The sequence below is a fragment of the Sceloporus undulatus genome, chromosome 9, assembly GCF_019175285.1.
Source record: "Sceloporus undulatus isolate JIND9_A2432 ecotype Alabama chromosome 9, SceUnd_v1.1, whole genome shotgun sequence".
Classification (NCBI taxonomy): domain Eukaryota; kingdom Metazoa; phylum Chordata; class Lepidosauria; order Squamata; family Phrynosomatidae; genus Sceloporus; species Sceloporus undulatus.
Genome location: NC_056530.1, coordinates 27,968,663 through 27,981,383, shown reverse-complemented (window position 1 = coordinate 27,981,383; position 12,721 = coordinate 27,968,663). Strand labels below are relative to the sequence as shown.

Below are 12,721 nucleotides of genomic sequence, written 5' to 3'. Positions count from 1 at the left end.
AAACGTCAGGGATAAATTCTTCCAGAACATGGCCACATAGCCCCCAAAACCCACAGACTAACATGACCATCCCTTCGAAATGTATACCAATGATCCCGCTCTCTGTCTTCTTGCTCTCTAGATTAGCATGATGGTGGACTCCCAGTACATTCTCCCCAATGACATTGGCATTGCGACGCTGGACTGCACAGAGGCCTTCCGCCTGTTGTCTCCGGAGGAACGACTGTATGCCCACTACCTTTCTCGGGCCTGTTGGTACGGTGGGCTGGTGGTGCTGCTGCAAACCTCCCCTGAATCCCCCGCAATTTATGTCCTCGTATCCCGACTCTTTCGAACCCAGGACCCCACTGAGCTAGGGGAGGTGGCGCGGTCACTTGGACTCTCGGATGAAGAGTATCAGGTAAAGGAAACCTTCTCTTTTGAAAGGGTATTAGTATTCTTTTTATAAACGAACGATTGGTTTTAATATTGTAATAGCTTAATTCCATTTTAGTGAGTTTTTAACTGCACGATGCTTTTAGACCAGGAGCCGCTTTGAGTCCTAATTTGGGGAGAAAAGCGGGATACAAATAAATATACAGTGGGTCCTTGCTGGGATTTGGTTCCAAGATCCCTCCATAAGTAACAAAATCCATGGATGCTCAAGTCCCATTATATACACTGGCGTGGTAAAATGGAGTCCCTTATATAAAGTGGCAAAATCAAGATTTGTTCTTTGGAGTTTGTATATTTTTAAAATGCTTTCAAGCCATAGATACTTGAATCTGTGGATTAAAAAAATCCATGGATGTGGAGGGTCAGCTGTAATATCAACAACAATATTTTTGTCCCAGAGGTGTGCTTCCCTGTGTTGCTCCAGCCTCCTTCCTCTTGTTGTATTCGCAATGCTGTTGTATTGTTGTATTCTGGGATATGTGTGTGAACTGAAGGAGGGCAGGAGAATGAAGTCCCTTTTCACAAGGTTGCGAGTGAGAATCACATTGGAGTTACTGTCTACGCACATTTATTAAGAGTGTTGTCGCTTGCAGGCAATCCTGGTTTATGCCGCTGCCGTCTATGCCAACATGGGCAACTACAAGTCCTTTGGAGATACCAAATTTGTACCCAACCTTCCTAAGGTGAGAGGGAGGGTTTGACCTGGAAGAGGTGGAAGAGCCATTTACCTTTTGCCTTTTCGCTGGCATGTGCAGATAACGCTTCTTGCCTTCTTATCCATAGGAGAAGCTAAAGCAGTTGGTATGGGCGAGCCAGGCGTTCAAGGACCACCCGCAAGAGATGGAGGCACTGTGGGGACGCTGTGGGGATCTCATGTTCTCCCTGGAGCCCACACAAAAGCACTTGGGGCTCAGTGGCCAGGTATTTTACCACCTCAAGTCACCAAGGAATGGGTAACACCTCCCTTGATAACCATAGGAGTGAAAAAGATATAGGAGTCTTAGCAGACCAAAAGCTGAACATGAGTCAACAGTGTGATGCAGCAACTAAAAACACCAACACAATTCTAGGCTGTATCGCTTAAGGATAGGTTGTGTTTGGATCCAGGGAAGTAATAGTACCACTTTATTCTGCTTTGGTCAGACCTCATCTTTAATGCTGTGTCCAGTTTTGGGCACTGCAGTTTGGAAAGGATGTTGAGAAGCTGGAGCGTTTCCATCTGGCCCTCGGTCCAAGCGTTCCCCAATTCTGTAACCAAAGCGTGGGTTGGAGATACCAATAAGCAGTCCCACCTATGTAAAACAAATCCACAACTTTAACATGTAACATTTTTCTTTCTTTCTTTCTTTCTCATCTGTAGGGTGTTTCTACTTATTTCTCTTCAAACTGCAGCATGGAAGACGCCAAGCTAGCCCAGGATTTCCTGGACTCTCAGGTACCATAAGCAGCCTTTTGTAACTTTGGATTGGATTGCATTAGGCAGCGAGAGGAGTTTTGCACCAGCCAAAGAAGACATGGGTAGAAAGTCCCATAGAGATAATGGTGGCTCAGGGAATGGGATGGGGAATCTCTTCCTCTAACAGCCTTTCAAGCCTGAGATGGTGCTTAGACTTTGTGCCTTCTGACTCAGAGAGGCTTGCTGCTATGATTGTATACATATTTATTCATTGCTTTTATATCCCATCTTTCTGATGAACTCTTTAACTCTTTGCACAGAACATCAGTGCTTACAACACGAGGCTTTTTAAGACGAAAGTAAATGGAAAAGTGAGCTATGAAGTCCGACTGGCTTCGGTGTGCTCAGATGGTAAGAGCCATGTGGTGATGGTTTGAACATGCCCCGTCCACCCATCATCTGGGGAGTCGCCATTTGTGGCTGTGCTCCAGGCAGCATCATTTCTTGGGGCAGCCCTACAATGTCACTGCCATTTTTTGTGATGCTGAGTATGCGCAGCCCCTAGGCGTCTTCTGAAGGGTATTCATGTGGCCCTATAACTTCCTATAGTTTCCCTAGAGCAATACCTTTTTTCCATCCCTGCTTCCCTAGTACTAGGCTTGTGTTTTTAACATCTGTACCTCTTACACCCAGATTCCCAGCTCGATGCAGACATGGCCTCCAAGATGAAATGCTTCCAGTTTGGCGGCTGCCCGTTTTCAGTGACGCGAGGCGATTATGCCCCGCTTTTGCAGAAGGTCGTGGAGAACCTACAGAAAGCCCAGGTGAGGAGGCTGCCACCACCATGAACTGCATTTCCCTTTCCAAAATTCAAATCCAACATACCCAAATGAGGTTGGTCCAGGATCTTGTATTGAACCAACTCACTCCCTCATTCCTTGGATCTTCAATTTGGCACAGTCCGAAATGGACTTATTCTGGCTTGTGAGAATGTCTTTACACTATGACTGTATAAACATAATTTGAGGTGGGGGCAAGTCCCAAATGTTAGTAGATGCTGCTTTGGTCTGACCTGTCGTCACGCCTGTGTTTCTTCCCTCCAGCAACATGCAGCCAACCCAACCCAAGCAGAGATGCTGACCCACTACATCACCAGTTTCACCCAGGGCTCCATTGTGGCCCACAAGGAAGGCTCCCGCTGTTGGATTCACGACAAGGGTCCCATTGTGGAGAGGTAAGCTCAGCTGGTGTTGCCTCTTGCTGTACAAACCCATTCCTGGAGGCAGAGAATGGGGAGATATAATGAGCATAACGGAAAGACCTTACTTTCCCAATGTTGGCGTGTCCCCCCCCCCAACCTTGCCTTTATTCTCATTCTGAATGTTCACAGTTACATCGGTTTCATTGAAAGCTACCGAGATCCCTATGGCTCCAGGGGAGAATTTGAAGGTAAGTGGTGCATTCTGCATGCAGGTTCATTCACCTGGCTTTGGTGGGAAAAGGAAAGAGGAAGGTTAGGAAGGAAAAGGTTTCAGAACCAGATTTTAATAAAAGTTGAGCATCCCTTATCCAGAATTTCAAAATCCCATATACTCCAAATCCCATTTATTCTAGCTGTACTGTATTTGCAAAGCTGGATGGAAACAGAATGTTCTGTGAAATAGAAGGCATAGATTCTATTCCACATGTCCTCAGTCTTTCTCATTATGTCTCATTATGTATATGCAAATACAGTGCTACCTCGGGTTATGAAATTAATTCGTTCCGCGGCTCCGTTCGTAACCCGAGTAATTTCGCAACCCGAAAAGCCGCTGGAAAGCCGCTAGCCGCGCTTTGCGTTTGAATTTCGCGCCGAAATAATTTTCGTAACCCGAAAAAAACATCGTACAGTATCCCGGAACAGTTTTTTCCAATCTAACTTTTTCGTATCCTGGAAATTTCGTAACGCGATCAATTCGTATCCCGGGGTACCACTGTACAGGTATTCCGAAATCCGAAACATGGAACACTTCTTGTCCCAAGCGTTTTGGATAAGGGATACTCAACCTGTAATGAGTAATGTAAAACGAGATAACGGAAAGGGATGGGTAGTAAGAAAGGAATCGCTCTTGTATGGCTGCTCAGCTCTTACCGCGTCTTTTCTTTCAGGGTTTGTGGCCGTTGTGAACAAGGCCATGAGTGCAAAGTTTGCCCGGTTGGTGGCAGCGGCGGAGCGTCTGCTGCAGGAGCTGCCTTGGCCCCGTGCCTTTGAGAAGGACACTTTCCTGAAGCCGGACTTTACTTCGCTCGATGTGCTCACCTTTGCCGGGAGCGGGATTCCTGCCGGTATCAACATCCCAAATTGTAAGTTTCTGTTTAGCCTTTATGCTTTATAGGGTTCCAGAATTAACAATGCTTCAGGTTAACCTGCTGAAATGGGTGCTTTTAAGTAAGAATTAGGGGAGGATCCACAATCTGGACGAAATTCTAGCATTCATGCTGGATTTTGCAGTTCCAAGAGTTGGTTTAATGGTGGAATTGCAGTGAATTCATGTCCTCTCCTGGCTCAGGTCTTTCTAAACCTGATGGCCTCTGAACACAGCTGACTCTAACTGCCATCATCCCTGGCCAGAGGGGCTAGGGATGGTGGGGGTAATTGTCTGACCCATCTGGAGGGATTTGCGCTGCTTTATGGACCAAGGTAGAATATGCTTCACCAATTTTCTTTTTCCTTTTCTCTCCCTTCCCAGATGATGACATCCGTCAAACCGATGGCTTCAAGAATGTCTCACTGGGAAATGTCCTAGCTGTGGCCTATTCCACCAAGAAGGAGAAACTGACCTTCCTTGCAGAGGAGGACAAGGTATGGCCCATTTGTTTTAAAGAGAGGGGGAAAGTGGAAAGGCAGGGCCAGTTGGAAGGAGGGTTTGTTCTGGGGGACGTTTAATTCAGTTACCCAAAAGTAGGCTGACCATCACTCAAAGGACATTTTCTTCTACAGCCGCCTCTTAAACGTGGAATGACCTGCCGGAAGAGAGTCGCCATCTGGAGACGCTGTCTGCATTTAAAACAGCAGTAAAAACCAGTCTCTTCCAGAAGGCCTATCCAGATTATTTTTAAATTATGAATGTTAAAGGATTTAATGGTTGGTTTTAATATGAACTGTGTTATATTATTTGAATTTACGTTGTGTAACGTATGTTAGTTCTTGTTCCCCACCTTTGCTGATGGTTTTGTTTTGGGTATTTTTGCATTTTCACTGTACTTTAATGTCTGGAAACCACTCTGTTAGTTCTGTACTGAAAGGGAAGGTAATATTCAACAGGATATGAATTAATAAGTTCTTTGGAAAGCCCAGAAATTTGGATCTATCAGGCAGAGTTCAAAACTCAACAGACTTTTCTTATGGGTTTCTCCAGTGTCATGGTGCCTTTCTTGTCTTCTCTTTTGCAGGACTTGTACATCAAATGGAAAGGGCCCTCTTTCGAGGTGCAGGTGGGCCTTCACGAACTCCTGGGCCATGGCAGTGGGAAACTTTTTGTCCAGGTGGGGAACTTGTATCTCTTGTATGGGCAGCGGCTTGCGTTTTGTTCTGCTTTAAGTGTTTCCACCAGCCTTTCCGCAAATGCAGCCTTTCCGCAAATGTGTGTTTTCACACCTCCTGCATCCATCCAGAAATGAAGCTTTCTCATAAGAATGAAATGAAAATGTAATGGAAGTACATATGTATAATGTTAAGCCAATCTATGAAGGAAGAAAAAATGTGTAGCTCAGGGGAAAAAAAACACCTATACATCTATACATATACCTTTCATAGATGTATTATCATAAAAGGAGTTAGATGTAGAACTACATATAGTTGTATGTTACCAGTATTTACATGTTCTTGATTTACTTGATAAGGCAAGACATCCTATTTTGAGATACTTTATTAATTCTACCTATCTTTGACGTGGGCAATACAGATTTACTACATACGTAGTTAATTTTTGCAATGCGTGGTATTGCATGAGTTGAGGTATTAAGGGCAAGAGGGGCTATAAGTTAGGAGGTGGTTTAACAGACTTTGGTGAACTGACTTAGCCAAAAATTATCTTCCCATATGGAACCAAACGGGGGGATATATGAAAGGATACTTTTATGGAACTCTGGTCCCCATTTATCAACTATATTATGGGTCACCTTTCTGCGTAAGGTCATAAAATCAGGGTTTGAATCCTCACTCAATGACTTGCTGGGCGATCTTGGGCAAGTCACACACTCTCAGCCTCAGAGGAAGATCATGGCAGACCCCCTCTGGATGAATTTTTGCCAGGAACACTCCATGAAACGTTTGCCTTAGGGTCACCATAAGTCAGAAGTGGCACCCAGGTTCAGAATCCTTGAGCCAGTTAGTGACAATACTGGCTGGAGGATTCTGGGACTTGTAGTCCAAAGGAAGGAACTTTCCCAAGCTTTGGTCTTCATGAAGTGCCTTGTGAAAAGAGTGTGCCCCAAAAGACTAGTTAGACATATTTGAAACAAATGACACTCTTCCATTATGCACCCCATGCTGTAAGCCACTTTGATCCTACAGGAGAGGAGGCATATCAATAAATTATTGTTGTTATTATTATTACAAGGATTTAATCTCTCTCCCTCTTTTTTCCATGGCAGGACGATTCGGGGGCTTTCAATTTTGACCGGGAGGCAGTGACTAACCCAGAAACAGGGGAGCAGGTATGTGGATTAGGAAACTCTGGGACTTGCTGAATGAGAATTCAAAGATATAGTCATATTAGTGTGAAAAATCAGGATGTAAATGGATCTTGCAGCACCTTTGCGTCTGAAAGGTGCTACAAGATCCCTTTGCTTTCTGAATAAGATTTTTCCCTTTTTAATATGCCAATTCTTTCCTCTTCATCTAAAGTGGCCCAAAGAGGCTTTTTGGGATGAATGGAAGGGAAAACAGCCTTCCTCCTTTGGGTACCCTCCTATGACTGGTTGAAGCAGAACACATTAAAGTGATTTTTATACCCTGCATGGGTAATTTAGTTGGTTTTTGTCCCTGCTCCGAATGAAAATTGAACCATAGGAGTATAAAAGTTATTTGGCATCATACTGTCCCTCAATAACAGCACTTTACAATGCCAGGTCTTTGTTACCTGGTCAGAAAGGCCACCGAAAAATAAGGATTAAGCCTAGCCACATGACTGTTTTCCTGTCCCCTGCAGATTCGGAGTTGGTATCGTGGTGGCGAGACCTGGGACAGCAAGTTTTCGAGTGTGGCATCTAGTTATGAGGAATGCCGGGCAGAGTGTGTGGGACTTTATCTCTGTCTCAACAAGGAGGTGTTGGGGTGAGTGACTGTATTAGCAGCAATGGGGAGAGGATTGATGCGGAGGCGATGGGGCGAGAAGCACGCATTAGCAAGAAAAAGGGATGTGGAAACTTGAGTTTCATTGTGTCTCACCTACATTCCCAACTCATCCTTGGCTTGTCTCAGTGTGCGCAAGAGGTATGAAAAGCCCAGCTTTATTTGAAGGGGCTGAATTTATATCTTCTCCTAGCAATACTCACGGTGGAGCTTTGGGAGAGTTACTGTGTCCCTCATTTAGCTTCTGTAAAATGGGGCTGCACTCGGTGTGTTTCATTGATGCTAAAGGCGAGTAGAGCAAGTGGTAGATGTATCTATTATAATTCTGTTCCTTCCCTTTTTGCTCACTTGTCCTTCTCTCTCACCAGGATCTTTGAACTGGATGGAGAAGATGCTGAGGATGTGACCTACATCAACTGGCTGAACATGGTGCGCGCCGGAGTGCTGGCGCTGGAATTCTACACACCAGAGTCTGGATCGTGGCGACAGGTAAGGACCCAGTATTGGAATTGGCTCGTCACTCCTAGAATCCTACAGCCAAATGCTATTCTACTTTCGAGTAGGAGAGGGGACCCCTGAAGACTATGTAGCTGCCATCACCCACTAATGTATTTCCATGTGACTCAGTAACCTAGTAGGAAGTTACTGAAAGGCTTGTGTTGTTGTTGCGTGCCTTCGCAGTGGTCAATAATGGAACCAAAGTGTGGGAAATCTTTGACTGTTCCTATTTCAGATGGAACTTTTGTAACTCCTCCATGGTCACTGCATTTGTTCTTTGTAGAAGAGACTATATCTCCCAGCTATATTGCCCAGATAATGGGAGAACCCATTATCACAGCACTAGATCAAGCACCAGGTCTGGATGATAAGTGGGTCGTGGGCTCCTCTCCCGCGGTCCGGTTCCCCCTCTCTTCCCTGCTTGCCCTAAGCCATAACGCTGAGCCTTCCATCTGGTGCAGCTCAGAGTAGATTTTAATCTCTAGGTCTAGGATGTTAAATACATGGCTTGTACAAACAAGGGAGGGAAGAGAAATCAGAGCAAGTGGGCAAGAAAGGAATATACGCAGCACAGAATGTACCCATCAGTAGCATACAAGAGAATTCCCCCCACCCCAAAAAATGTTTTTGCCCCCAAATGCCTTCTAGGAGGCTTGGGGGAAATTTGTGCTATATTTTGCCCTTTCCCCCGGGCAATTTAGACTCAGGGGACTCCTTTGAAAAAACCCAAAGTAACTTCCTATCATTTCGTATATTGAAAAAAAGCCTTCTCCTAAGCCTAAAATGACTGTTTGCTTCCATAGCCTAGAGGGCATTGGGGAGGAATTGGGGCAAAAAGGGTTTTGAGGAGGGTTTTTCACTGGGAATATGTGTGTCCCCCAAGTGTCCTGGGGGGCAACGCAGCTCTGTAGCCTCTCACAGTTGCCAACTTTTGGATTCGAGCAGGGGTAGGCAACCTTTTTGAGCCGGGGGCGGGTTTTGCTTTCCCTCAGACAAACTGGGGGGCCGAAGCCAAAAAATAAATAGTTAAATAATTTTAAAAAAAAATTAAATAAATAAATAAACCAGGACAAATGTAGCACAAAATTTTCAAATGGTGGACACTTTTTTTTAAAAAAGTGGAGGACACGCAAAAAATTTTGCTGATTTTTTAAAAAATGTTAATATAAATGCATGTTTCTGAGGCTTCTATAGACAATTGCCCCCCTTGCCCCTGTGTGCGAGAGGCCAAAGGCCCCGGCGGCAATCGGCGGCAGGACCGGGCTGGGGCCGGTCCCAAGGCCTCGCCGGGCCGCAGGTTGCCTACCCCTGGATTAGAGGGTTGGGCTGGAACTTGGGGAGATCCACATTCAAGGTAGTTGAAACCCACCAGGTAATTTTGGGTCTCCTTTTCCCTCTCACCCCATCAGGGGTTGTTATGAAGGCAAAGTAGGAGGAAAGAGGAAGGCTATATGCCTTGAGTCCATTGGAGGACAGGCAAGATGGAAATGCACCAAAAAAATACACTCCTTTAATCAGGCCCTCAGTTAATCTCAGACAAGGAACCTGTTCTACAGTTGTTGTAGAATGAGGGCTGCCATATTCATTTATCACTGGTCATGCTTGTTGGGGCTGGAGGTTATGGGTACCAAAACATTTGGAAAGGATGGTTGTCACCTCCTGTCCTCATGATCCAATGAGGTCTGCATGGACCATTTGTCCAGTGTGAGATGGTGAGAATTTGCAAATTCTTGTGAATGGGATTGAGAGCAAGGGTGCCAGGGCCCAAGTTCAGATCCCAAATTCTCCTTCTCTTCATCTTTGTGTCCTTTCTTCTATGTCAGGCGCATATGCAGGCCCGCTTTGTCATCCTGAGGGTCCTCCTAGAAGCCAGTGGGGGACTGGTGTCACTTCGTCACACCACGGGAGCAGACGGCAAGCCTGATGCTGTTGTCTTGCTGGACCGGACCAAGATTGTCACAGTGGGGAAGCCTGCCCTGGAGCGTTTCCTCCGCAAGCTGCAGGTAAGCATTTGTGCCATCTGGGAGAAAGGGCACAGCTTCCCATGGTCTTTCACCCAGATAGTGGGCTGCATGACTTTTTTGGAACAGTGGTGGGCAACCTCAGAGGTTTAGGCATTGTGCATTGGACTCTTCTCTTTGGAAAGTTTAAACAGAGTTTGGATGGGCACCTTTCATGAGTGCTTTAGTTGTAAAATCCTGCATGACAGAGGGTTGGAATGGATGACCCTTGTGGTCTCTTCCAATTCTTAAGATTCTATGATCGCATTTTTCTCATCCATTGGGGTTCTGTGAGGACTTAACTCATCCTCATCTCTGCCACCAATGTGTGTACTTCCTACACTCCCACCATTATAGAACCAAATGGGGGCATAATGGGGTCTCAGTGGAATTTGGGATGAGGCACTGGCATTTTACCGCCATCTCAGTAGAGACTGGTCTGTCTTGAAGGTGCTGAAGTCCACCGCAGATGTGGCAGGAGGACGCGCACTCTATGGGGCATACTCTGCAGTGACGGATGAAGAACCAGAGCGCTTCCTAACTTTGCGGCACACGGTGCTACTACGCAAAGAAGCACGCAAGCTCTTTGTGCAAGCAAATACCCGCCTGGAAGGTATTTATGTACTGTACGATTCCCATATCCACAGGGGATATGTTCCAGGATTTACCATGGGAAGCGTGCAACCATGGATCATAGCAAACACATTGAAATGAATGACTTCCTGAGGAAGTTGACTATAGAGTTGCACTGGAGGACCTAGAGAGAACACTCCTCTAGGCGTTTTAGTTCAACCAGGGTGACTCTGTGGACAGTGTCCACCAGTAGCATATTTTTACAGATTTGGGTAAACTGGCTTTTCCTAGCATGTTTCCTTAGCTATCCCCCCTTTACAAAGGAGCTGAAAAAAAGGAGACAAACTGAAAACAAATGCAAGATTGTGAAAATAAGCCATTGTTTGTGTGTTGTATCATTCATGATATAACCATGGTTAAGACAAAACCCGTTGTAGTATGACAGATTTAGGAGCACAGTAAGTCAGTACAGTATAGACCTTTGAATCGAGGAGAGATCTCATGGATCTGACCCTATTCCATCCCCAGAGCCCAGATCTTGTACAGTGGGCCCTTGTTATCTGCTGGAGTTTGGTTCCAGGACCCCTGCCAGGATAACAAAATCTGTGGATGCTCAAGTCTCATTAAATACAATGGCATAGCAAAATGGTGTCCCTTATATAAAATCGCAAAATCGAGGTTTGCTATTTGGAATTTATACTTGTTTCTGAATATTTTCAAGTTGTGGATACTTGAATTTGTGGATGATAAGGAGGACTGACTGTACTCTTCGCATTAAGCGCCCCAAGGACCTTGAATGCAGTCTGTGTCTTTTTATTTCCAAAATTCACAAATATTTCAACCATTTTTCACTTCATGCTGAGTTGGGGAGGCGAACCTTTGGGAAAGAGATGTAGAAACGTATCCTTGAGATTACCAGATTTGCTGTGGCCGCCTTGGAAGATGGCCAAGGCCACAGGGCAACTAGTTGCCAAGCCTGGAGAAAAATCTAGGAGGGGAATAGGAAGGTCTTGTGCACTGTGCAATGTGAGAATGCCTCCTAACTTTCTCCATCCTTCTCTTTCGTAGGAGATGACGTTGTACTCGTGCAATACGAAGGCAGCGCAGCTGGCCTGGTCAGATCCTTCCGTGACCGTTTCCCCGAAGATGCAGAAGTCCTGGAACAAAAACTGCTGGATCTGGCACATGCTGATGCCCAATATTGGGGAAGCTGAGGATAGCACCATGTAAACCTTGCAAGGAAGCACCCCTTCAGTTTGCCTCACAGGTACATCCATGCACCCTTTACCTGGGCACAGCAGCTGAATGCGCCGGCCCTACAGTTAATACACTCAACCATCACTTTCCCTCGGATGGCACAGACCTCGGATTATACTTGGAACTCAATAAACAAAGAGTTTTTATAAAGTGCTTTGGCTTTCCTTGGTTCTTTGGCTTTTATTATTGTGTGGCTTCAAGTTGTTTCTGACTTATGGTACCCCTAAGGATTGTTCAGAGAGGGATTGACATAGCTGTCCTCTGAGGCTGAGAGAGTGTGACTACTTGGCCAAGGGCATCCACCTTCAGCCTCCTTCCTCTTCATTCAGCCGTTCCTCCCTTTGCCAGACCAATGTAGGTCCAAAATGCACTGCAAAAATAATAATCCACTTTGAGACCGCTTTAACTGCCCCAGTTCAATGCAAGGGGGGTTCTGGGGCTGTAGGGTTTTTTTTGTGAGACATTGAGCCACTTCAGAAATCATTCACTTTGAGACCGCTTTAACTGCCCTGGCTCAATGCAAGGGGGATTCTGGGAAATGTAGTTCCCTAAGACATTGAGCCACTTCAGAAATAACCCACTTTGACACCGCTTTAACTGCCCTGGCTCAATGCTAGGGGATTCTGGGAAATGTAGTGTTTGTGAGGCATTTAGCCCTCTCTGTCAGAGATAGCTCTGGTGCCACATTGAACTTTGTATTTGTATTAACCTGTGCATTAACTGCAGTTCCCAGGATTCCCCAGCAATGAGCCAAGACAGTTAAAGGGGTCTCAAACTTCATTATTTCTGCAGTGTGTTTTGGACCTCAAACCGCTGTGACTCCTATACCACACCATGCAGCATCTTCAGTAATAAAAATCATCATTTTATATGAATTTTATATCTAATTATTGTCCTATTGTAATATAAATATTGCGTAGAGATGCAGCTCAATGTGTGCATTTTTATGTAGTGATTGTGTTCTAACTGTGCCTCCAGTCATGAGGAGAGGCGGGGAAATAATATCATACTCATCAACAACATATTTATTTATATTATAATTGCCAGGGCAATTAAAGTGGACTCAAACTGGATTGTTTCTGAAGTGTGTTTTAGACAACAGACGCCATTTTGGGTCTCTCTCAGGAGATGTGGCTTCCCTCAGAAAGCCACGTCCCTTAGTGGGAGGAGCCTCGGTCAAACTAATACGGACGCCATTTTGCGTCGCCCGCCTCGGGGGCGTGGCTT

General features: G+C 45.4%; 1 protein-coding gene across 1 annotated transcript; it reads left to right on the top strand.

Moving 5' to 3' along the window:
- The first annotated feature begins 125 nt into the window (after nt 1-125).
- DPP3 (dipeptidyl peptidase 3) lies at nt 126-11,647 on the top strand. The gene is made up of 17 exons (XM_042440739.1): nt 126-400; nt 1,029-1,118; nt 1,219-1,356; nt 1,796-1,870; nt 2,152-2,242; nt 2,525-2,655; nt 2,935-3,065; nt 3,222-3,280; nt 3,980-4,174; nt 4,561-4,673; nt 5,264-5,356; nt 6,467-6,529; nt 7,024-7,148; nt 7,535-7,655; nt 9,488-9,667; nt 10,115-10,277; nt 11,306-11,647. The coding sequence occupies exons 1-17, from the start codon at nt 128-130 to the stop codon at nt 11,449-11,451; spliced, it is 2,187 nt and encodes a 728-aa protein (XP_042296673.1). The 5' UTR covers nt 126-127; the 3' UTR covers nt 11,452-11,647.
- The last annotated feature ends 1,074 nt before the right edge of the window (nt 11,648-12,721 follow it).

Coding starts and splice junctions, on each gene's coding strand:
- DPP3 (XM_042440739.1), top strand. CDS start 128: ATGATGGTGGACTCCCAGTACATTCTCCCCAATGACATTGGCATTGCG. Junction 3,066..3,221: donor AAGGGTCCCATTGTGGAGAG/GTAAGCTCAGCT, acceptor GAATGTTCACAG/TTACATCGGTTTCATTGAAA. Junction 4,175..4,560: donor CGGTATCAACATCCCAAATT/GTAAGTTTCTGT, acceptor CTCCCTTCCCAG/ATGATGACATCCGTCAAACC.